Here is a 25897-nt window from a genome sequence, read left to right as displayed (position 1 = left end):
ATATAATGTATATCCTTTACCTTCCTTTTTCGAAGTGGATATTTGGCAGATATGTTACAAAGCACATCTGGGATCACTGAGCCTACATGTGTCTCTATTAGAGTGACTTTCACCGCTATATTGGTCACTTCCAGAACTGCCCATTCCCATAACTCTCTTACAGTCCATCTTGCTTTGTCTAGAATATTTCACAACTTCCTGTCAGTATCACTAAACCCATAATAGATGTGTATATCTTCCCCTGTCTGGGATGCGTGATTCACTGTCCCTGAAACCCAGCACCACCTAATCTTGAACGGCAGATAAAGCTAATTAGGGGAAAGAGACATCAATCAGTGCTCCAGGCCTTGTTATGTAGGCTACTGCACATACCAAGAGTGGCATCTCAGTCAATGGGTGTGTTTAAAAGCTTGAGTCAGTCATACACACATAGCTATTATTATGAGTTATGTCTAGAGGATGGCCCAGAACTTGAAGATTATGAATGCTGGGTTGAATGTTTCCTTTATGTTTTTCAAACTAGCCAGATATAATAATTTTTGCCAAGTAAGTGGACTAAAATTAGAGCAAGAATTACATAAATTACTTTTCTGTTGTAATGACCTTTGACAGTATAACTCATGTGGGAGAACAGTAATCTGGCGAGGGGCTCTGTTTGGATGCGCAGCATGCATTAATACAGCTGTCAGTGAGAAACACACGCCCTTTCCGACGATTACAGCAGGTCCAGGAGGTTCACTGAACTCTGAGCAGTGACAGATTGTAGCTTGGGGGGAAGAGGAGGGTTTTTTTTAATATACTAAAAGTGATTAAAATGTATTCACAATTAATGACCTTCAGTTTTTCTTTACAACTTGTTGTGCAACTGTTGCTTTAGAGCCAACATTAGAGAATGTAGCATTTGTTTCATCCTGTAGGTGGGAGTGTAACACTTTCTATTTTATAAACTGCAGCAGCTGTAATGTGCAGAGTCTGCAAGACCTCACATGTTAAAATGAAAAGACTACTACGTTTTTTATTAAACACTACATGCCGATTACATTTATGAGCCATAAACCTGTATGTTGATCAACCTGTGTGTAATGATGGATGCTTATCCTAAGTTCTCGCAACTATTTAGACGAATATGAAAGCAGGTATTGGTATTTTCTGTGTCAGGCAGTGTATATTTTAAAAGGTTAGCTGGGGAATAATGTTTATAATATACAATGTGCTAGATATTATTGGATGCATAATAACAGCAGTTTGACAGGTGAAAAGAAATTATTTTAAAAAGCATCTCAGTGAATTAGACAAATGAGCATCTGCTTTTTGAATTGATAAAAATAGTTTTTATGTGAAATTATCAATTTTATTTAATGTTACTGGAATTGCTGTGTACAAAATAACAAGACTTTTTCTGTCTCAGTTAAAAATGCAAACAACACTCACCTTTGCAAATACAAATAGACCAGTACTCACCAAACCATGGTTTTTAAATATTTTACTAAAATACTTTGTTGTTTATGGGTTTAGCATAAAAAATATGATACATCCATCCATAATATGTCTGAGAGGTACAGAGATATAAAAATGTAACATACAATGTAGGATTAAATATATTTTGCATATGCATCAAAGACAGAACAAAAGCAGCAGTACACAGTAAAAGAAATGGGACAGCTGTTCACAAATCATTTTTATCAATGCTATAAACCTACAAATTGCCATTAAACGCAATGATATCAGCCGAAAGTGGATATATAAAAAGTGGCAGAAGCTTGGTCATTGTCTATGATTTTGCAGAAAGCGTCATTTTTGTGATATTTAAATATTTCATATCCCCAAATGTGTTGTTTCTGACTAAGACTTTGAATATTTTTTGAAAAGATGTAATTTTTAAGTGGCACAAAGTAGAAAGCTTCTTTCCATAATTTCTATAGCCATGCTTTAATAATAACTTCTGCTGGACATTAGTGACAGTGGTATTGTTAAACAGCGCTAAAGATGAGTCCTAAGGAATTGCTTAAAGGTCCATATTGGCCACAGCACAATTCCAGCTGTTAAAGTAAGTTGCCTGTGATGAAGACGTATATCCTTGCATGGAAGGTGGTAAATGTCCCTTGTCTCCATAGCTTCATCTCTACGTTGATTAGGAAATCCCTGGGACCCTGAACTTGGCGGTTTAAGAACACGGCACCCGTGTAGGCATTCAGCTTCCTTGTGCTGAAGTAGTTTTCCTCATTTCCGCTTGTGATACTGACAATGATGTTGTCTCCGGAATAGACAGGAGAGGGTCCGATGCGGAAGATCTGAGCAGGGATGATGATGTTGGATTGGAAGCTGAGGTAGTAGTAGGTGATTCTTAGAGGAGAGTTTTGACACTCCAGGTAGTTAGGACAGCTGATTCGCTCACAGCGCCTATGAGGGAGAAAGAAAGGAAACCTTTTTTTATACAGCAGCTTTATCACCTTCCAATAGCAAGACACTTCAAAATGACTTTAAGACACATTGTTTTAAATGCACACTGGCTCTGCTTTGCCAATGTAGCTCCATATCTGAATTTGTGACAGGTAAAAAAAAAAAAAAAACTACATTAATTATTCTATATTTATTCTGTACTTTGTGTTGTGCATTTGTTCATTCAAACAAGTCATTTTGACTTACAGGACACCCTGTGTTTAAGGTATAATTCTTCTAATTGGTTATCCTTCACACACAGAAGGTTTAAACAAAAGACAGGCTGGGCTTCAAACGCTCACAACCAGACCTGTGCACCTGAACTGATCAAAGTAGGGATATGCCATCCAAGTGACATCATACACAGCCTAGAGTAGAAAAAACTGAACAGAAAAAATTGAAAATTATAATGATGACCTTCTGACTGAGAGGGGTTATTTGTGCTGAGCTGATTTTTCAACAGTTGAAGTGATCCTTCCTAAAATTATGCAACTGCCTATGACCTCCCCTCCCACCCGGCCCACCCAAAAAAACCATAGACACTGTAAATTTTTACAAAGACCAAATGAATAGAATTCTTTAAGGCATGTTTTGACTTACGTGTCAGACACTTTTCGGTAGTTTGCCGAACAGCTAAAAGAAAGGCAGCGGTACCCTCCTTGAATGTTGTAGCAGGTCTCAGCTAAGGAGCAGTTATTGGCCCCTGTGGCACACTCATCGATATCTAAAACAGACAGTTTATGCACAAGAGCTGGTTTAGTCACAGACTTGGTTAGTCACAGGGTAATGGAGGGAAAAAAATGTCCTTGTGGGGAAAAAAGACTATTCAAGCAAAAAATCGAATTAGTTTGACAAGATTTTTAGGCCAATAAAGTTTTACAGGCTGTGTAATTACTGCACCAACCAACAATTATATTTATCTGAGCAGAACCATTAGTGTATGCTATGTAAGTGGGTGCTGAGCCATTTTTAAAGTCAGTTTCAGGGCGAAGCTCGATGGGGCACACTTGCTCTGAGGCGGCTGCAGTACAGTGAGCGCATGCATGTTGTGGAGAGCTATTCACCTCTGCAAGATCGTCCATTTGGAGACATGGTATACCCATAGTCAGGGCAAGCACACTTGTAACTGCCTGGAATATTCACACACTTATAGGTGCACAGATGGCCAATGCTTTGGGAGCATTCATCAATGTCTGCATGACAAGGAGAATAAATCATGTCAAATTGATATATAAACTTGTCTAAACAAACGTTTTGTATAAACACGGTGCTTGCAATGTGTAATAGAGCATACTGCACCTTCACAGGTGTGGCCATCCTCCTTAAGGTAGTAGCCTTGTCTGCAGTAGCACTGGTAGGAACCATAGACGTTGGCACACTCCTGACTGCATAGGTTGGCCAGACACTCATTCACATCTGGGGATTAGAGGTTAGAGCTCATTACTGTCACAACTGACTTGATCAAAGCAGTTTCAATGTTTTTATCCCAACATATAAACAAGATGTTGTTATGAAGCCAATTATGGTTTTAATGGTTCCAGCTTGAAGGCATGGCATGATACACAGTACAATACACTAATGCAGCTAACCAGCACATGTTGTGCTGTGCCCAGCTTTCACATCAGCTCAGCCTTACAGCCTGTCTATCAATGCATACAAGCATGGTGTCTCAATAAATACACAAGAACACATATTTTTATGCACAAATGCACAAAAATCTACAGTGACATGTGTCAGCATGCACAGACTGATGCAAACACACCCGTACAGGCAGACATTAACACATACACACCTTCACAGTTCTTGCCATCACCAGATAAGCGGAAACCAGAGGTACAAGAGCACTCATAGGAGCCTGGGGTGTTCTCACAGGTCTGGGCACACAGACGGCCTCGGTAGCTCCAACACTCGTTTATATCTGAAAGAAAGAGGCAGCATCATCATCATACTTAGGTGAGTGCACTTTGTGTTTGTGAGTTTGCATCCATGTGTGCAAGTGCGTGCACGCAACCAGGCATGTGCAGTTTTGTTGTCCTGCACAAATACATACGTGCCTGTGTGTGCTTGCGTGCATGTTAACGAGAGTGCGATGTGAGGGGACCATCTGTCTGCTGATAGTCTAAACACACGAGCAGAGTCCATTATTATGAGAGTCACAACACAGTGAGTCCCGAACAGAGGGAGCAGTGGCAGGATAAGCCGGGGTGGGACAAAGTCCTCTGCTGCAGGAGACGTGATGGGTAGCTCAGCGGCAGAGGCCAACAGCAGAGGCTGGGAAACAGCAGCAGCTCTTCCACAACAGAATAATAAATAGGGGGAGAAGAAGAGGCAGCCAAACCAGAGGGATTGCTGTACAGTGGCACAAGGAAAAACAGGAACTTTTTCTTCAGATTACATATGTAATGTCCTTCATACCTACACACATCCTTCTGAATGAATCATACTGATAGCCTGTTCGGCATTCACAACGATACGAGCCAGGTAAATTGTGGCACAACTGGCCTTCTCCACATCGATGTACGTTGCTCTGACATTCATCCACATCTAAAAAAGGCATCATTTATAAACCAAAAAAAGGAAAAAAGGCAGAAATTATATTCATGAATAGCATTTGTTTAAACAAGACACGCATACAAGACATGTTGATTTTGACCTTAAGTCTGCACATGTAGGGTTGTTTGTTTACGATGCGTTTCAATACGAATCTTACCAACACATCTGGACCCATCAGGACTAGCATGATAGCCACGGCTACATGTTATCTTTCTGTTGCAAATGTAGGATCCCATTGTGTTGATGCAGTTAAATCCTGGACTGCACGGCTGGGTCAAAGCACCACACTCGTCAACGTCTGGCATTGCGGACACCACAGGGGGGAGGAAGATACGTTTTAAGAAAGGCAGGAGAAGAGGAAAGCCCCAAAGGCACAAAGACAAGGGTCCTGAGACCAGAGTGCAGCTTTTTAGCCACACTGTACAGCTGTGATATCAAAGCAACCACACATCACACAGTTGCATTCCTCTGGATAACTTTGTTGTTGTTTTGTGTGTGTGTATGTGTGTGCGTGTGTGTGTCAGAAATTTTCTCCATTTTCTCATTTCTCAGAGCATTTCTTTCACGCTCCTTTTATAGCGGCGTCTTCTGCCTCGACATGCCTCAGTTCCTGCCCCTGGGGGCTAATTCCACAGCATCAGTTTGTACTGGAGGAGGACATAGGATTGGCTTTTATCCACCCTTTGCAGCCCCTAACAGCAACTTCTCTGATCTCATGTCTGTGTGGCATTTAACCCCTCTGTCACTGCAGACCTGCTGATTCACCTGCATGACAAACAACCGTGCATCTTCCCGCACTATGATTCACCTGTGGGGGAATTTCTGTTGGTGCATCTGCCCGGATTCACTCATTTGTTTGGAAACAAGATAAGAAATCTCTTTAAAAGGAAAAAAAAGAAAAAACAAACGATGAAAAAATTGTTATGGTTTGCCAATTTTAATGACTTCTCTCTGTGTGTCTCTTTTTCCTTGGCATCCTTTGTTTAGTTTTACCCGTTTAAGTTCTCTACATATTTATGGCTCACGTCTTCTGATTATCTTTTGTCAGTCTGTGTTGCCAGCATTCCCTGGCTGGTCTTTACCCCATGTTCCTGTGTTTTGGATTTAGTTTCCTTGCATCCTTGTTGTCAGTATTTGGATTTGTCTTTCTGAATTTTTGGACCATCTTCTGTTTGAGCAACTCCCCGATTTTAACCCAAGTTTTGTTCATTTAGTTTTATTTTGTTCATATGTTTATTCATCTTATTAGTAGTAGAACTCAATCAAAATAAAAAAAAATATATATATATATATAAGCAGAATATTGAGGAAAAAGGTCTTTACAACTAGTCTGAGGCAGAGGATCTTGTTTTGAAACAAATGGAAAAAATAAAGCAAAATAAAAACATATCCAAAGACAAATATGTGATTAAAATCTGCAGCAATATTGATCATTTTGGAGTTGGACAAAACATAAGAGAAAAAGGTGAAACTGATGATATGTGTCTCTGTACATGTAGGAATGTTGTATGAAATTATATCTTTTGCTCACTTTTTGTAATAAATAAAAAATTTTCTATTACACCTGTAACCGAGAAAACACAGTGAACAAAGCGCTGCAGGTCTAGCAAGGACATTTTTTGGTTTCTCTTACCTACACACCTGCCCTGCATGTTGTGGCTAAAGCCCACAGGACATCGAGTTTTGGGGTTGCATCTGAAAGAGCCCTCTGTATTCACACACTCAAAGCCATCTCCACAGTTATGGGTTCTCTGCGCACACTCATTGATGTCTGTGGGAGAAGAGAGGGTTTAATGGAGAGAAGATGTAATAGCACATTTTACCACTGGATGGCACTCTGGTTAAACAGCAGATCGAGTGTTTGACTTTTGCTGCTGTTCATTTATCATAAAGCACTCTAAGTCAAGGCTAAAAGAAGTAATTACAACTTAGAAATCATATGTATACTAAAAAGCTGTCATGGACAAAAGACCTTTCAGGTCCTGATTAGCACATCTAGTCAAACCAACACAAGTCTCCTGTGCATTGCATGAGTGAACACCGCGTTATATTCCCCGAGAGTCTCACAACACCTGTCTACTCAAAGATTTACCTGCTGAAAATCAGCTTTTCACATCTGCTGCCACGGTGTGAAGCAAAGCTGGAGGGAAATCATACTCTCAAAATATTTAAAAAAAAGAAAATACTGATGTGTTTGTGTATGTCTGTGCATGAAAACGTTCACAGTAGTCTTGTGTTTTCAAGTAGGTGTGCAGTATTTCACCACTGCAAATGTTGTACAGAGGCCTAAACTAGTTCTGGCAGCCCTGCAGACACAGGGTAGGTCTCTAAACAGCAGATAGTGATTGAGCATCTCGCTCCTGACACAAACCTGGCAGACTCAGCAAGAAGCTGAGTGAGCCTGACACCAACAGAAAGACAGAGAAAAAGCAGGAAGCAGGATAAATGTGTGAGAGACTGGTAGTGATTTCCCCTCGCAGTGAAGTCAGAGGGATCAAGGAACCTTGAAAGGTCAAAGACTCCGCATGCTGCTGCGAGAGACGATTTAACCAGTCAGTTTTCTCAGTGTTTCACTTAAAAATTAAAAACAATACTACTAAATACTGCAGAGTTAGGTAATGCAGCCATGTTCAGAGGTCACATTTTAAAAAAGTTATTTTGACAAATTCTTGTTAATGTTTTCTAGTTTTATTCTCCCCATCCTGCTCTGGGTGCTGAAAATGAGAAATGTAATTTTTGCAGTGGAACGCTGGGTTAGCTGTGGGCTACATATGTTTTTAATCTCCTAATATTAAAATAATTTGCACTACAGAAAATCATGCTACATTTGCTGCTAGCTGTCTCTGTTTGCAGCTACAAATGCGCAATCGAGTGCTTTGTATTTGATAATGGGAAAAGTCTTTATTTGCTCATCACGAACCAAGATTTTCAAAATCAACGGCAAGACAGCGAGCACTAATGCAAGATTGCACAATTAATTTTCTGGTCTTAACTGAGTCATTCACTTCCCAGATGAGGGAAGAAAGCATTTGTTTCTTTTTGAAGGCTGAATGTGCTTCATTTGTGTGAGGAGGCTAAATGAGTGTTTCATTATAGCATTCGTGGTAAGACATTAAGTTGGAATAAGTAGCACGGCATAAAGACGTTTTTGCATTATCTTACCTAGGGTGAAACAGCCACATTCTTGGCACATTGTGTGACAAATTAAAAGAAAGAAAAGGTCTGTGTGCTTTTGACAGACTATCATTAATTTTGCTGGTCTGATTGCTCCCAACCCGCTTTGGATAATGTTGTTACTTCAGAGCCAATGATCTGTTTGGAGGCTTACTTTCTTCTTAAATGCTCGTTTTGCCCGACTGAAGATCCTTTACATTCACAAGGAATACGGATTAGCTGACTGTCCTTGCTCGAAATCCATCTGCAGTTTCAAATGCTACTAATACTGATCTTAGAGGCCCTTCTTCCTGAACACTGCTGGTGCTTTATGAAGGAGACCACTGCACAGGCCCAATTTATGGTGCATGGAAATAATGAGACGCATAGGGAGGTTTACTATTTCATACCAAAGTTGGGCACCACCCACCCTTGAGCCTGGAAGCTCTTCATACAGTTAGCAGCAAGAAATACTATAGAAAAAGGTAGATTCTTCATGTTTTGTTGTTTTGGGGTTTTTTTGTTATTCAAGCTTACTGTGTGCTTAAAATGTCATAATTACAGGGTGATTTTAAGGTGAAGGGCGAATACTCATAAGGCTTATAAACACTGGAACAGTGCAGTTTCATTACATTGTAATAACACAGTAGTTCACATACTCCCTTGCTGCCATTTACAATATATTCACTGTGGATGTAAGTAAATACATTGATGCTGGTTAATGCTGATAAGGTGTAGTGTACCTTCACAAATGTCATTGTTGATCTGGTATCCAGGCGGACAGGTGATCAGTCTCTGACAGACATAACTCCCTGCAGTATTCATGCAGTGCTCATTCAGCTGGCAGGCATGTGGAGACAAACACTCATTTGTGTCTGGATTTTGAAAAGAAAAGAATCAGGACAAATGTGAGAGTGTGAAGAAAGAGAATAAACAATGAGAAGATGCACAGATTTAGAGAAACCAGACAAGATGTGGGGAGAAAAAAAAAATGTCTTTGTCTGGTATCTGACAATCAGCAGTTTGACGCAGACTAAAGAGACAGGTCAGACCCTCCTCCAAGAGAAAGATCAGGAGTAAGACCACTGGGTATAAAATCCACACAATGAGAAATTTGTTGCCACAGTGAGCTGCTGTCACAGTTTGCTGCTGCCAAGTAGAGAACAGACCAATGGTTATAGCTTAAAGACAGATCCCGAGGGAAAGAGCTTACACACATAGCGCAGTAGCTGATCAGACTCAGGATAAAAAGGATAAAAAGTCCATTCTGAATGTAAATAAGAGGTATGGTATGCAGCTGCTAAGCTATATTCTGATAATGCATGGATAGTTGGGATAATCCCTTTGGAAAATCAAAACTTCTCCACTTATGTTTTCTTTTTCTTTTCCAGTTGGTGGCTAAAAGTGAAAGGGATTAAGGGCTGTATCTCCTCTGCAAATCTAGAGGTGCTGATGAGCGGAAGAGACAAAACAGTGGCAGACAGTCTTGCCAAGAAACTTCTCAAATGGAACCAAATGTCTGCGAGCTCAAGAAGAAGACTTAAATGAGTGCTGCAAATGCGAGCCGCTTTCACTTCTTCAAAGGTTTTCTGCATTATTTCAACATTTTACTTCCTTACCTTCACACGAGCGTCCGTCAGCTCTCAAAGAGAATCCTGGCGAGCAGGAGCATCGGGGCTGTCCGCCCACTGGAGTGCACTGTTGCTCACAGATGTTGTTTCCTGAAAATAATGCCGTGTAGTCAGGTCAAATGAAATGCACTGCATTATCATTACACACAGCACTACTTCAGCAGAAACAGTGGAGCGCTTGTGTTGGAGGGGGGGAAACACTCTGTTTACTGTAATGCCGTTTGCTTATTTTCTTCCAGGTTTCCAGGTTGATTGCTGACCTGGTCATATTCAATTTCATACTATTGGCTCACAGTGTGGTGGACCTCCACCCTGGTGTCATGGAAACCAAACAAGAGCAACAAAATGTGACATGGCACTCATTATGATATGAAGAATGAATTACTAACACCAAAATGCCACTTGTGTTTGACATTTGCAGCACAATCACATGTGATGGAAAGGGAGAGTTATATTCAGCGGCATTAAGGTGGATGTTCCGGTCTCCAGATGAATGAGTGTGCTCACTATGAGCCGCCAGATCTGCAGCTCTCTCTCTCTCCATTTATCAAGCACTGCATTTCTAACCTTCACAGGGGTCGAGTAGGACTGACGACGGAAGTGGAGAGGTGGGTTCCACTGCTGCTCTGTCAACCTCCTGCAGTCTGTTCTCCTCATCCACCGCCTCTGCACAAACATGAGTAATGTCAAGACAAAAGCGAGGAATTACTCTGTAATCACAAATTCCACCTTTCCATCTACAAAGGTCTTCGAGACTTAGATGTTGTGGAATACCGGCGTTTTAGGATGATATGAGGCTAGTGGCTACGGATGAAAGTTGTAATAGCAATATAGGTGAGACAGGAAAAAACACTGCCTGCAGACAAACATTTGGTTTTATCAGTGAGGCCCATTGCTCACTGTAATTTGCTGAGAGCTCTAGCATTAGTATCCTGTTGAGACAGGCTTCTGTTGGTAAAAGCTAGTGTTGATTAAAGGCCGGTACGTTGCACAGTCTTATCTAAAAATACTCCTGAACTGTGAATCTGAGCAGATCTTCACTTTTGTCTTGAAAAAAACAAACATTTCAAACAGCGTGGAAAAACTTTCGCTAAATCCCGTTTGACGACAGCAGAGATGTGACTAATTGGCCATTGCTGTCAGTCAGGAAAGGGATGTTGTATGAATAGAATAATTATTATTAGGCACTATCAGGCCTTGCAGACAGGAAGGAACTCAATAGGCCAGGAAAATAATACACAGTGAATGTGTAGATAAATGGGCTCTCTCTGGGATGCATGCAGACTGTAAATCATTGCTTTAAAAAAAACAAATGGCAGAGAGAGCCTTTTCCCCATGTGTTGCTATCGCTAGAAAGGTCTTGTGGTATTTAGTGTGACAGAAAAAGATTGGTGATCTTTACTTACCTTGCACGCAAGAGAAGGCGTCCTCTTGCAACACATACCCGGGGTTACACTCACACCGGAAGGAGCCTATTGTGTTAACACAGATGTGGTGGCAGATGTTGCCCTCATATATGAGGCACTCATCCATATCCTCCACCTCAACAGGACTCTCCACCGCATTCTCCCCATTCTGGTCTTGACCAATGGAGAAGGCCTCTCTACGATACGGGCTGTCCGATACTACAGCACAAGGAGAGAACAGCTGTTACTCTCACAAGTCATGGCATATCATCAAGGACAAAACCTGTTAATTACCTGCAATATTTACATGGAACATAGTAGTAAGGGGGATTTATTTTATTAGTTTATTTTTGCAGGGCTGACTGCACAGGACAAAAGTGTGACCGCTGGGGCAGCTGTCGTGTGGTGGAGTGAATGAGGACGCAAGTCGCAGACAGCGGCGGAGGTGCGAGCGAGTTTTATTTACAGTGAACAATAACTAAGGTGAGGGCAGAACAGAACATAAACCTAAACTGGGAAAAACTAATAAACAAACCTGGAAACATAAGGTCAGCGGGAGATACACAGAGATGACACAAAGAACGCAGGGCAGAGAGGGGAGGCGAAAAGCTGACTAACACGGCGCAACACAGACAAACCAACAAGGATCACAGACTGACACCCACTATATATACACACACACAAGGCAATCAGGTAATGGCACACAGGAGGGGAGCACAGCTGATCCTAATTCACAAGACGACAGGAAGACACAAGCTGACACAGTGATAACAGACACAGACCTTCAAAGTAAAACAGGAAATTCACAAAGACAAACTCAGGGACACGAACAGAGCACAGGAGGGAGAACAATAAAGCGCTAAACACAAGAACCAAACCCAAAGCACTAATACAAAATAAGAATTAACACAAAACACAAGATGAATCCAAAATGAAACACAAAACGCTGGGTCAACGACCCAGGACCATGACCAACAGTCACATATGACACCGTTCGCATCCCAAACAAGTTCATCGGTGGGCTATTATGAAAATCAATCCAGTGCAAGATGAATAAAATCCACCAAAACACGTGCTGTATTTCTAATTATGCTGAAGATTTAGCCATGCAATGGACTGAACGTCTGTCAACCTATAGCAGCCAAAGAAAATCAGTGTATGGTAACTTCCAATAACAGTGTTTTACTAGAATAGAAATGAATACAGTGCAAGCAGGTACACACTAAATCTCTTATAATTATATTACATTTGGTTATTATATGTTTCTTTCAGCCGGTTTCTTTCTCAATATTGAAGAAATACCATGTTGATAAAAAAGATTGATAAAATAAAATGACCTGGTTTGTTTTTAAAACTGGTGCCAGGCACTGCCGGATTCCCATTAATACTCCTGCTTTCAACCTGCAGCATGCCTTTCACAATGTGAATTCATGCATGTCAATATTTGTTCAGAATACCTTTTTTTGGTGGTGGAGTAAAGTTCAAAGGAGGCCTTTCTCTGATAGTGTGCCGGCCATCTTGATTCACAGTCCTCCCCTCCTCCCCCTCGCAGCAGGTTAGAAAGATGTGTCTGCAGTGAAAATCCAGGAAGTGGTGGGCTTCGCAGCGATGCCCCTCACTGCGAAACTGCAGCCCAAGGGAGCAGCAAGTGCAGCACTCCTGCAATTCACACAAACAGCCTTTGAACGTGAAGTTGGGGTTTATGTAAGTTTTGAAAGTAGCATGGAAACAAGTCTAAAACCCACTTTGTGAAAAACAAAACATACTGTGGTCCATCCCATATTCATGATTTGTTCTCCCGGCAATGTGGGTCTAATGATGGCAGTTTTAATATTTCAACTGGTAGGTCAGCTGCATTGCCAAACAGGGAAATTACATTTTTTTATTAATCTAATTTTTTTTTTTTTACAGAGTATGGTCCCTGAGGATAATGTTTTGTGCTTTTAATGAGACCCTGACATCTCCTCTAGTAGCTCTGCAAATTGTTTTTTTAGTCAAATGTTTGAAATGGGACTCATTTCCAGAAACTTGGTGGGCATGCTTGCTGCCTATATAATTAATCTTACATATTTTCCCTTGACTCTTCATAGTAGCTCTAAATTATAGTAAAATATATCGAGATTTGTGCTGTACTTTGTGGATTTGTTTTGCAGAGACCTGATTAATGGTTTCCAGAGGATAAAGACACTCATTGGCCATTTCTTTAGGTTAATTTGTTCAACTGCTCATTAACACAAACATATAATTAGCCAATCACATGGCAGCAAGTGGACATGAAGTTCAAACTGAGCACCAGAATGATGTAGAAGGTGATTTAAGTGATTTTGGATGTGGTATTAGCACTGACAGGCTGGTCTGATTATTTCAGAAACTGCTGATCTGCTGGGAATTTCCCACACAACTATTTCTAGGGTTTACAGAAACTGGTCTGAAAAAGAGAAAATATCCAGTGAGCAGCAGTTATCTGAACAAAAAATGCATTGCTGATGCCAGAGGTCAGATGAGAGCAGCCTGCTTCAAGGTGTAGGAAGGGAATAGTAACTCAACCACTTGTTACAACCAAGTATTGCAGAAGAACATCTCTGAACATACAGCAAAATTAAAATCACACTGGGTGTTACTCCTGTCAGCTTAGAACAGGAAACTGAGCCTACAGTTCACACGGACTCAATGGACAATAGAAGATTGGAAAAATATTGCCCAGCCTGATGAGTCACAGTTTCTCCTGCGTTATTCAGATGTTGTGTCAGAATTTTGTGTAAAAATCACGAAATGATGGATCCATCCTGCCTTGCATCAACAGTTCACGCCAGGGGTGGTGAAATGGTGTGGGCAATGTTTTCACACTTCACACCATCTGAACATAGTTTAAACACCACCGTGTACCAGAGTAATGTTGCAGATGACTGTCTACTCATCTTCTAACGTCTGCATCCAGCAGAGTAACACACCATGTCAGAAAGCTCAAGTCATCTCAAACTGCTTTCTTGAACATGACAATGAGCTCACTACAATCAAATTGGTTTCCATAGCGATCACATCTCAATCCAATAAAGCACCTTAAGGATGTGATGGAGCAGCAGATTGGCATCATAGATATGCAGTGGACAAATCTGAAGCGACTGTGTGATCCTGCCATGACAACATAGACTAAATATCTTCAGCAAGTTCTTCAATTTATGCCACAAAGGATTAGGGTGGTTTTGACAGCAAAAAGGGGGTCTGACCTGTTACTGGCAGGATGTGAGTAGTGAGTGTATACTTGTAATGTTGGCAGTCACCTGAATGTTCCTGACTATTCCTCTGTTGCTACTGTTGCTATTTATGGGCTAGTTTCAGAGAACTGGTCCTAAAATTAATGCTAATCCTAAAATTTCATACACAGATTTATGTTCCCCTCCAGATAAATATCCCTTAACCTTTCCTCTTGTGCCATCATCAAGTCAGATAGTTTTCTCACACCGTGAAAATGAATTAGATTCCCTTAGCCTCAGATGTATTTGTGTTAAATACTCATTTCTAAATTCTTTGAAGACTTTTATTATTGTAAGCATATTAACAGACTCCTGTTAGCATTTAGCCAAGAGTACTGCTGTGCAAGAAATTCACAGAGCCACAAGCTTTTCATCTTGTTGGATTGATCTTTAGTAGTTACAAGTCTGAATTTGGGGCAGCTCTCCCCTTGTGTGTGGGCTCTTACTCGTTTTCCCTCTAGCTCTCAGCAAGATTACTGCTGCAAGTGCCCGGGACTATGGGGAAACATAAAACTGAAGTAATGATTGCTGTGATGTAGCGTGCTTGTAGATGGAATAATATTACTAAAACTACAGGGGTTCCTCAAAAAGGTGGTGAAAGCCAATATTTAACACCTGTACAGTGCCAGTAATGGCCTCACGCTGCTCATGTGCCTCTGAACAGATGGGCTGATTTCCTTCAACAGGTCAGGTAGCAAATGAGTTACTTTGGGCATCTGGACATATAATGGTTACGCAGTCATCGCGAATGGACCTCACTGATTGCCTCAATGTCTCTCCTGCCCTGCTGCTTTTCTGACATCTTTAATTATGACGCCATGTTCACACAGTTTCATAGAATCAAAATCTGACATGTCCAATAGCCTAGGGCTGCTGTGAAGATAATAAAGTTTGCAAGACTGTGGGAATCTGGGGTTGTATCAGGCCCTAAATTAGTGTCTAGATTAAATAGGATCATTAAATAAAAAGGATTTGGCACAACACCAATAAATCTCAGAGGACATCTACAATAAAATAAAATACTGGCAAATGCCGTGCTGAACTGTGTTTGCCAGGTTACCTGGTCACATATACTTGCCTTGTAATAATCAATCCCACATTTATTGCTGGCATCTTCTCTGCACATATTTCCTGCTCTGGCTGCATTCACTCCAGCCAAGCACCGACTTTCTCTCAGGGAACCGAGGCAACACTGTTGTTGGGCAGTCCTGACAGAGAAAAGCACACATGAGAAATGACTGCAGAAATGTCTGGACTGCAACTGTGGCCTTCCAGCGGCAACAATTCTTCCAGAGAGTGTTACCACAGAGCTGACAGGACTGTGTTTCCAGGTTTCTGTGAATTCTATTAGATGGAGAAACTGAAATGAAAATCTTAATATTTAGCTCTGAGAATCATTCAGCAACACCAAAGAAAAGTGAGCTAAAATGTGATTAATCATGCAAGAAAACACCTCGTTGTAACGAAATGTGAAAATTACTTTGTCATTATGTCTTTTGTGGCCTTTAATGAGGTGAGAAATATATTCTTCTGATATGTTCAGTGAAGTAGATCGGTGTTACGTAATAATGCCCTTACAAGCACATCGAGTGGATATCTTTTGCGGGTGGTTCCATGTTGTTACAGTGACCATTAGCCGAAGCCCATTTCGCCCCTGTCTCACAGCAGGTTTTCAGCTGCTCCTTGGCAGACACTGTAATAAAACACAAACACCAAGATACAGATTTATCCTACTCAGTGTGCCAGGGTTTCAAGCCACATAAAATAATGTTGACATCATGCATATCGCTGGATTCTAATTGTGCATCATTTTTATCTAAGAATCCCGTCAGCGAGATGCTGTAAAAATGTGGTTATTGATATCTGAAATACAATCAAATCTCATCTCCTGCGGGACAGAGTTTGCTGGATTCGGTGACTGCACGCTGAGAATAGCAATTACAGTGTGTGTGTGTGTGTGTGTGTGTGTGTGTGTGTGTGTGTGTGTGTGTGTGTGTGTGTGTGTGTGTGTGTGTGTGTGCATTTCTTTTCTTTTCAGACTCCTTGACTCTGCTCTCACTTTAAATGGCAACAAAAAGTAGGAAACCCCAGACTCTATAAAATTAGCTTCAGAGTAAAACTGTTCTTTTTTTTTGTAAAATCCAGGTTGATGACTGCTGGATCAGAATAAAGGGATAATATATTAGCACTTCATTTTAAGCTGAGAGCAGACAGAGCAAAAACACATGATTCGGTTTACAGAGGAAAAAAAGAGCTTATATGTGTTTCCTGAATAACAGGGAAGCGCATTCCTGTGCTGATTTGTGGCCCCTGCACTACTGTACAAGACAAACCTCTTTGCATTTATGTCTTCTCAGCTTGTCACACCTTGCAAGATTATAAATATCATAAAATTTACACCTAGCAATGGCTATGTTTTCCTTTTTTACTCATCCAATTAACCCTAATTTTGCAAATAACATGTTCTTATCCAATTTACGTTCAAATTGAGACAAAAAAAAAATGCTGCTACCCACTCTATTCAATACTTGACGATATATTTAAGTCAAAGCAACTTGTGTTAACATTTCATCGGTGGTGATGAAAGTTAGCCTTCGTCTTCTGTGCGAGATTAAGTAGTAATCCATTCTGTGTTTTGGAGACAATTCAGTTAAGTCTGAAACAAAGCAGAGGATACTAGAGCATGGTAAAAATGATTTATTTTATTTTTAAAGATTTTTTTAAAAACCCCTCTCAGAGAGCTCTAATTGGTTTCTTGCAGTATGGTCGTTTGGAAAATCAGCCATAAGTAAGGGCAGGGATCATAGAGAGGAAAGACCAAGCAAAAGTCTTTTCTAAAGAGATGATGCTCTGAAGAGAAATCAAGCATGCCTGAAGCCACTTTAGCTTTTTAACTTCCATGTTCACTTATTTTCATTGAACTATTTCTCTCTGACCTACCTGTGTAATAAGGCCCAAGCAATTACTCATAGCGGAGTGAGTGAATGCTGCAGTCTGCATAATTTAAGGGTTTAAAAATGAGGAAATCTAAACCTTGAAAGGCATGATGCCTCTTTGATACACAACTACAGTATCTGTATGTACGCCGTGCAGGTAAACAAGTCCTTTTGAACCTTTCTGGAAGTATATTAAAAGACAGAGAACGACAGGGAACGTAATTATTCACCCTCTCCTTATGCCTCCTATTCATTTTCTCCAAGTGGAATCACTCCACTTGTAACAAACAAGCATAAATTCCACATGTCAAATCAAAATGCAGGATGTATACATACAGCTCATCATCATGTTTCAAAAGGATTTTGCGTCTGTAGGAGATTATGTTTCATGAAAATAGCTACTGGGGGCAAAAACAATGATAAACTATATCAGCCAAACATGTATCTAGTCAAACCAAGTCTCTTCCTTTCTCTCTGACAGTCCTTATAATTAAGCCTGTGTAGAAACATTTTCCATTCAGCTGTGCAATAATTAACTAAGCTAATTATTGTGCTTCCACGACAGCGATTCAAGATGCACTTGAAAGGTGGCTTAGCGTCATTTCTCTGTTCTAGGCTTGTCATTAAATCTGTCCATTAAAGTAACATTAACACCAGATGCTTCACTTTTGTCTGAATCCAGAACTGGTGACATCACACCCTCTGAAAATATGAAGCTACAATAACAACCAAAATGGGCAACTCTCAACATGTCTGGAGGTGTCATAAAGCAGTGCGCTGCCACTAATCAAGGCTCGCGTGTCTCTTCTTTTGTGCACTTGGACAGGTGGGCTGAAGAGATCAGGACCAGCACTGAGGAAAAACAGCGCATGCCAAAGGTCGCCGACATGCAAACTCATGAGGCTGAACATGCCAGATGATTTAGGCTGAAAGCTTAAAAGCATGAGGAGATGTGTGTGTGTGTGCGTAGGTTGGGGTTAAGCACCCGAGGAGGTGACACAATGTTCTTCCCCACTTCTACACGAGTACTTGCAGAGATATCGTGTCTTTTGAAACACACAGTTGCTATCCAAGAACAGCTGGCCGTGACATAACAGGGATGACTCGCATGCTATGATTTCATTTCCAAAACAGACATTTCAGGTTTCAATTATTTGCAACTTTGGCCTTAATTTCCCCCGAGACTGTGAGCCAATAATCGTGGGATTATTGGCTCACAGACTTGTAGTCATGGAAGCCCTGAAGGGTTGTCACATTGTTTGATAGTTTTGCACAGTAAACCCCAATCCAATTACACCTCCTTGTGGTAAAATAATCTGAGTGAAACATTAATACACACTTTCCAGGGTTGCCACTATTTGCTGCATTGAATTACTTTGAATTATAGCTTCCTAATGTTTCCCAGTGTTAACACCCATCATCACAGCCCACACATTTTTGTGTATTTTGAGTTATAAACAACATCTGCATCAGTGTACATTCCTCAGCACACCTCTATCAAATTATTTTCCACCGTCTTGTAATTTGAACCTACTTTCCCCTCCCTCATGGAGCCTTATGGATTCCAAGTTATGTTCACAAGCCATAACACAGGAAATTTAGCCATGTTTTGCCTGAGGAAATCTTTGGACCTGACACATAGAAATAACAGCAGGGAATAATTCATACCTAATTTGTGCTTTTCAATTTTTAAAAGTCCCATTAGAAGTAATTCTGTTTCTGCATTAAAGTATAAATGAAATATTTTGTGTAAAAGAATGTATGGACTGGAGGTGAAATAGTCAATTACTTCTTGGATTACATGTATTTGTTCATATGCGTATATGTTTATGACAGAACTGCAAATGGGTGCAAGACACAAACCTGTTATTTTTCTACAATTTATCACCAATCTCCCTTTACTTATGCTGTGGGTGAGTTTTATGAGTGGTTTCCAGCATCTGGAATTTTTTTAAAAATATATTTATAATCATGGGTGACATGAGGCTCAGGCGGTTTTTTAGTAAGCGAATGATGCGTATGGGAGACAAGCCAAAATTAAATGAACTGAAAGATACTTAGATTAATTATCTTCTTCAAACTGATCTTTACAGAAGTTGGAATGAACTCTCACGTAGCCAATTCTGGATTTCACCCGCCTTTTATCCTAAGGAAAATTATACATTTCCCTTCCCCATGCCCACATGCAAGATGTTGTGACAGTTTTGTTGGCAAAAACAAGCACTACTCCACGTTATTTCACTTCACCTCTTATATTTCTTCGTCCTTTACTCTTGTGCCTTATCCACAGTTCCCGTTTTGTTTTGTTTTGTGGTTTGTGTTTGGTACAGCAGGAACGAAAGTTAGTGAGAGTAAATTAGTGCAGAGGTGCGCTTCAGATGGAGTGATTACTGGGAAGATTACTGGGAAACCAGCATCCTCGTGAGAGATGGGTAATCACATGGACTCATGAGGGAGAAGCAGCAGCGCCTGGCAATCAAGCCATAACAGTAGGCTCATTCATCAGATGGGTATTATGCTGCACACAGGTACAACCCCCAAGAAATCCTAAACCAGGTTAGCCCCGCATTTAAACAGTCTAAACAATTCCACCCTCCTTCTGAGCACATTCTGGATCTGTCTGGGAAGGAAAAAAGGCAAATGAGCAGGAGTTATTGACTGAAGAAAAGCACAAACACATTTGTCTTGGGCCGCAGCAAAGGCAACTCATTTATGTTTTGTGAAAAATGTCCGTGTTCTTGTTATTTATGTTTTCTCTTTTGCTGTCTAAATAACTTTGGCATCTTCAGATAATTGCACTGATAAAAAGGCATTAGTCAGGACTCTTATCAGCTGGGATTTTTCCTGCTTGTGCTTGAAGTGTCACCAAACTGGACGTCTTCCTTTAGTCCAGTCCAGTGAACTCTCACTTCATTCCATCATGCAAACTGAGTAGCCAGACCAGTTAGTTCGAGCTCCTTATTGCTGGTGAAATACTATGCCCACTTAGACTTTCAGCTGTGTTGCATTATGTTTATCTTCTGTCTGTAGTGTCTTAAAAATTTCAATGTAAGGATAGACGACTCACATCCTGGACACCAGACTACCTATGGATACAAATAAAGTAACCTCTCTGTACATGAGCTTTACAGTTAGTTCTTGAAGTGCGCTCCAACAGAAAAACCACATAGATGCATTCTGCATATATTGTGCATACCTGTAGGGGCCAGGCGCTGAAAGGAAAAATTGGTTCTGACAGGTCTCAACAATAAATCATAGAGTTGGAAAGTAGCTTAACTACACACCTTTCAATGGCAGTTTGCTGGACAAAACACCAGGAATAAGTAAGATTTTTTAAAAGCTTCTCCCCTTTTAGGCATTTATAATTTAGTTCACCCACCTCATATAGGAGATCTATAATATAGTGAACCCACCAGTGCCTTAAAGCCATAAAGCGTGTAAAAAGTAGGTTTTCCTGAAATGAAATTCTTCACTAAACTCAAAGCAATATAAATTTGGATTATTAAATTGTAATTATTTTTTTGATTTATTGCATATATGTAAACTAACTTCACATATTCCTAGTGCTGTGTAACTTGCCTTTGACAAACTTCATCGTCTGCTTTCTATCCAGTACTCTGACCAGCAGTATATGCACCGAAGGGGAACTGATCTGTTAGAGAATATGCTAATAAACACATGAAGGATTTAAGCAAGTGGTGTGGTCTCACTGGAGCAAAGCAGGGAAAATATGAGACACAGACTTATTCGAAGCATTATGATGTAATCATTTTTTGTTTAAAGCAGTGCCTGGCTTACTCTTTGTTGCTGTTTAGAAACCTCTAGAGAAATAAAAATAGCATTTTCTTAATGTGAATGTATGAAAATGAATATATACTAGATATAGTAATTTTCCCTTCTGAGTAAGGTAGATAAATGATATCTTGGGAGAACAATCTTTCCACGAACAATTGTTTTTCCTGGATCCCTGCCAGATAAAATAGAGTGATTATAAATTCCTCCTGAAAAGAGAGAGGATGTGAGAGAAGGAAATGGAGATTTCCTTTGAAAGAGTACATCAGTACATCATCACGGTGTGATTTATTTTGAAGCAGGCCTTGAATGCATCAAAAACATTTCATGTTTCAGATTTGTTTTAAATTCAATACCTTCAATGAAAATTCACACAAGTAGGGATGCTTTGATTTATCAGGTTAAGGTTAGGATTACTTAAAACTGTGCGTTATATGTTAACTTACTTTCTGTGTAGGCCTCAGCATCTCGAGTCTGATAGCTGCTGAGTGTTTGAGGTTGTCTTTGATGCTCCTCGCCTTCCTCTCTCATCCTGACTGGAGCTCTTCTAGTGGGACTGAATTGAACTGTAGGGTATAACTGTCGTTCCTCTTTACCAATCAGCTGCCTGTGCTCCACTGCCTTTTCATGTCCTTTGTTGGAGACAGAACGGGGGTCGCCATGACTTTGTCTGTTGTGGCCAAAGGGCCGGCTGTTGGTACGCGCAGTGCGTGCTGTGTCTCTTAGAGTATCCTGGCCCGCTCTGTTTCTGTGACTGCCATGTTTCATGGGTCTTTCTCCAGTTTCCTGTTGTGGCCTGTGGTGCCCGGTGGTCACTATCTGTGTGGCAGTAGTTGCCTTTGGTGATGATGTTTTGTTTTCACCTCCTGTGGTAGTTGGATCCATATTATGAGTAACCTCATCCTCTGTGCTCCTTTGTGTGTTTGGGCTTTCTTCTTGTAGCCTGTGTCTCCTTTCATCATGAGAGCTGAGGCTAGTGGAGCTTGACTCTGGGTAAGCTGGTGGTAATGTAGTAGATTCCAGTGGTTGGGCCAGATTTTGGATAGTGGAAGATGTTGGCTCTGCCAGAGTATAGTCATAATCCTCTGTGCCAAAACTGGGTGGGTCCTGCTTGTACAGCGGTAGAGTGTTTTCCCTCACCAGCTTGGAAAATGGTTCTGCAAGACTCGTTTGTTGGCTGTTGCGATTGCCTCGAAAGTCTCTCAAAGGATTGTTGTTCTCTGTAGTTGTTACCGACATGGGCTTATTAACACTGCGGTGGTCACAGCCAGGGATGGGTGAGCACATTAACCTTCCACCTTCATCTGGACAGTGGCAAACTTGGCAATGATCTATCTGAAAGGAGTGCCCCGCTTTATACTTCTTGTTGCCATGGGCACAGCCAATACGACCACACTGCAGACATCCATCTGCAGGTTGTAAAATGTCAATGCAGTTGGGGGAAATTTCAGGGCATGGAATGAAATGACAGCTTATCTTCCCTCCTCCCTGAGGACAGGAGCACTCGGTACTTCCGAAATCCACAAAGTAAGATTTCCCCTCTGGGACTTTCCCATCCCTGAAGCCTGCTTTCACACAGTCATAGTACTGGTAGCCCTCACAGGTGCAGCCGTTTTGTATACATTTAGGACAGCAAGCACCTTTTTCTAAAACATTTTCGATGCAGCTCTGGAGAACAGGACAGTCCACGCCTGTGCAGTCTCTCTGGCTTAGACAGACGTCCACGTACAAAATCATCGAACATAGAAACAATGTTGCTCTTTGCATGTTCATTTTCGATTTTTTTTTTTGTATTCACTTCTTCAAAATAAGCCTCCAAATGACAAGGATGTTTGCATTCTTTAGCCTGTAAAAGTAAACAGTGATTATTGATATAAATTTCACAGCTATTATCAGAAGCATATTTTTCACTTAATGACCTGTCTGTTTTCATTTGACAACATGCCAGATGTACATATTTTCCATGCTTAATGTTTTGGCACCAGGGAGGGTGAAAGCTGTGGTTTATATTTTGATTGCACATGGAAATTTGGCAAACGGTGATGTTGAGGGAAATATAAACAATAATACGCCAGCTACATTTCTCAGTGCTTGAAAAAAAAATGTTGTTCAATAACAAAAACACCTTTCATACAATACAATAGTTCAGTATTCAAAAATCTGTCATCTGAGTGTCTGAATGCATGTAGTATATTCTTAAAAGTCCTGTCTGCATCCCTAGATTATGGTGGATATGTTGACCGAGTCACTTGCTGATATCTTTCCATAATAATTGTTTTCAGCAAACTGTGCTCTTGCTGCTGCCTACACTGAATTAATATTTTAAGTACATCAGACACGTTGATCTATACAAAGAATTATACAGGAGCTATAAATGTTTTTCATTAAAGATCTGGAGCCTTTTCTTTGTATACAATACAGTGCAGAGACAGAGTGGCAAGATGCAGTCAGAGTGTGTCAAGCCTGATCCTGTGAGAAAAGTGATGTGACTTCAGATCAGAGAGCATACTGAAAACCAGGTGGTTTCTATTTTACTTTTCCTGTTTTTCCTCTCTGCTTGCTCTAGTGCCAAGCGCAAAACACTTATGTGACATTTCCTACTAAACAGTATGATTTTAAAATTAGAGAATAGCCCAAAACTGTTCTGCATGACAAACTTGTCTTAAGCGATTTCCTGCTGAAATGTTTCTAACTTAAACAGAGTTCTTCCTGAAGCTTATTCTGGCTGTAGCTCAGGTGGCAGAGCAGGTCAGCTACTAATCAGAAGGTTGGTGGTTCGATCCCAGGCTGCCTCCGGGCTGCATGCCAAAAATCCTTGGGCAAGATACTAACCCCATGTTTGCCTACTGGTGGTGGTCAGAGGGCCTGGTGGCGCCTGTGTCTGGCAGCCTCACCTCTGTCAGTGCGCCCCAGGGCAGCTGTGGCTACAATGTAGCTTGCCATTGCCAGTGTGTGAATGGGTGAATGACTGAATGTAGTGTGAAGCGCTTTGGGGTCCTTTGGGACTAGAAAAGCGCTATACAAATGCAGGCCATTTATCACGTTTGCACCAGCAACATTGTGGAGCAGATCCCCACCCAGTGAAGAGCTGCTGTAGAGGGTACGTAAGAGTGTATGCTCAAAGGTGACTTTTTCTTAAGGATAAACACCTGACTTGGGTTCGATGCTATCTAAACATAAATCTTGTTGTAAGTTTGTTTTCATGTAACGTTGAGTAACTATTCAAAAAATATGAAATGCATCTACGCCAAGGTAATAAAATGAAGTCTAGATGTAATCACAATGGATTCCAGGTCAATAATGTGACATCTGTTGCCATGTCTTCTTTTCATAATTCAGGCACAGGCAGAACAACAAAGTGCTTTGCAGCTCCATTTAAAGAATCAATGATGTCTTTGTGCTCCTGCTGCAAAATCATTTTACCAGATCTTACAGCCTCTAACCAGCACTCTGTTGTGGTGCTTTAGCAGTGTTGAACTCAGCCCTAAAAGTACTAAAGCTTCTGCCTGTTTGTCTATAAAACCCATAGTAAGTGAAATGGTAAGTTAAACATGGAAAGGACCACTGATAAGGAAATCATAATGTTGAAAAATAGTCTGTGGGCCGGTGTGTTCGGCTCAGGTTCGGTTCGGCTCAGAAAATGTCCTGCAAAGCATTTCAATCTGTGTGTTTTGCCAACGCAGTAGCCAAAAGTTGACCTTTACCCTTGTGCCCACCGAGACACGCGAGCGTGCACGCAAAAACTTGTAAAAACCGCTTTTGCCCTCTGCGCAGAAGCAAACGCGCTGACTTGTCATAATTTAAACGTTTCCCTGATGGTTGATAAAACAGAGTGTCACACCTATTAAAGCAAAGCACAAACTTCCAAATCATTTACAATCATTTGTGATGAGCAACACCCCGCCTTAGAGGTGCCTTGACTGAACGTCTCAGTCACAGAGCCGCACATAAAGATTACATAACCGATGCTTTAATTCATTCATCAAATTATCCGGTCAGAACAAGAAACGGCAGTCCAAAACACTTAAACTAATATTAGCTGTAATTAGACTGTGCAATACACAGTTTAATTTAAGCGTCTGTTCATATGCTCACGTCATGTTTCATGAGATCTAAGTGAAAATCAAAAGAAACTCATGTTTGCAAGTACTTTTTCAGTTTTATTTCTAAAAGTGCTTACCTCGCGTTCCAGGATCTTGCAGCGCTGGTGTGCTTCTGAGCAACAGTTGTGCGTAAAGTTCGGGCTCACTCTTTGGATGGGAGCGCCTCCGCTCTCTTTTTTGGGGAAGGGCGGGACAGACTGCTATAGAATTATTTCCACCTTTTCCCAGCTTTTTCAGCTTCCTTTTGAGCATAATGATTCAGCCAAAGTACAAGAAATGACAACACTAAAATGTGCTTTGCGAGGAAAAAAATTAAGGAAGTTGAGGTTGTGTAAGCCTGTTTGGAAATGCAATCCAATGACGACAATGAAAAAACAGTGCCGAGTATGATGTGGTCTTATATGAATATAAGGACGATTTAAACATCACGTTTGTTCTTTGTTTTGTAGGTATTGCACAATTCACCTTGAAATCCTGTACCTTAGCAGCCAGATTAACACATTTACTCACAAGTAAAGCTCATACCAGCATTATAGACATCACATGTTGTCTGTGATCTTTTTCAATGGGGTTTTAGAGAAAGCTGTAAGTGTATTACAGCTTAAATTTTTCAGACGGGATAAAAAAGGA

At 40.7% G+C, this 25897-nt stretch overlaps 1 protein-coding gene across 2 annotated transcripts; it reads right to left on the bottom strand.

The window, feature by feature from the left end:
* Positions 1-1467: 1467 nt before the first annotated feature.
* On the bottom strand, positions 1468-25408 carry LOC146684738 (fibulin-2-like). 2 transcript variants are annotated; one of them, XM_085444004.1, is made up of 17 exons: positions 25345-25408; positions 21611-23010; positions 16015-16129; positions 15515-15644; positions 12640-12841; positions 11183-11401; positions 10344-10442; positions 9765-9866; positions 8889-9020; positions 6626-6763; positions 5150-5290; positions 4855-4983; positions 4232-4357; positions 3739-3855; positions 3504-3632; positions 3040-3163; positions 1468-2400 (listed from the first exon to the last, which is right to left on the bottom strand). In XM_085444004.1, the coding sequence occupies exons 2-17, from the start codon at positions 22935-22937 to the stop codon at positions 2043-2045; spliced, it is 3588 nt and encodes a 1195-aa protein (XP_085300130.1). In that variant the 5' UTR covers positions 22938-23010; positions 25345-25408; the 3' UTR covers positions 1468-2042. The 2 variants fall into 2 exon arrangements, with proteins under 2 accessions (XP_085300130.1, XP_085300132.1); XM_085444006.1 differs by lacking the exons at positions 4855-4983; positions 5150-5290.
* Positions 25409-25897: the final 489 nt, after the last annotated feature.

Source organism: Copadichromis virginalis, linkage group LG20 (genome assembly GCF_057382275.1).
Source record: "Copadichromis virginalis isolate Kocher_CV1m ecotype Utaka linkage group LG20, C_Virginalis_male_GT1.1, whole genome shotgun sequence".
NCBI lineage: Eukaryota > Metazoa > Chordata > Actinopteri > Cichliformes > Cichlidae > Copadichromis > Copadichromis virginalis.
This window is presented reverse-complemented; position numbering and strand designations above follow the sequence as displayed.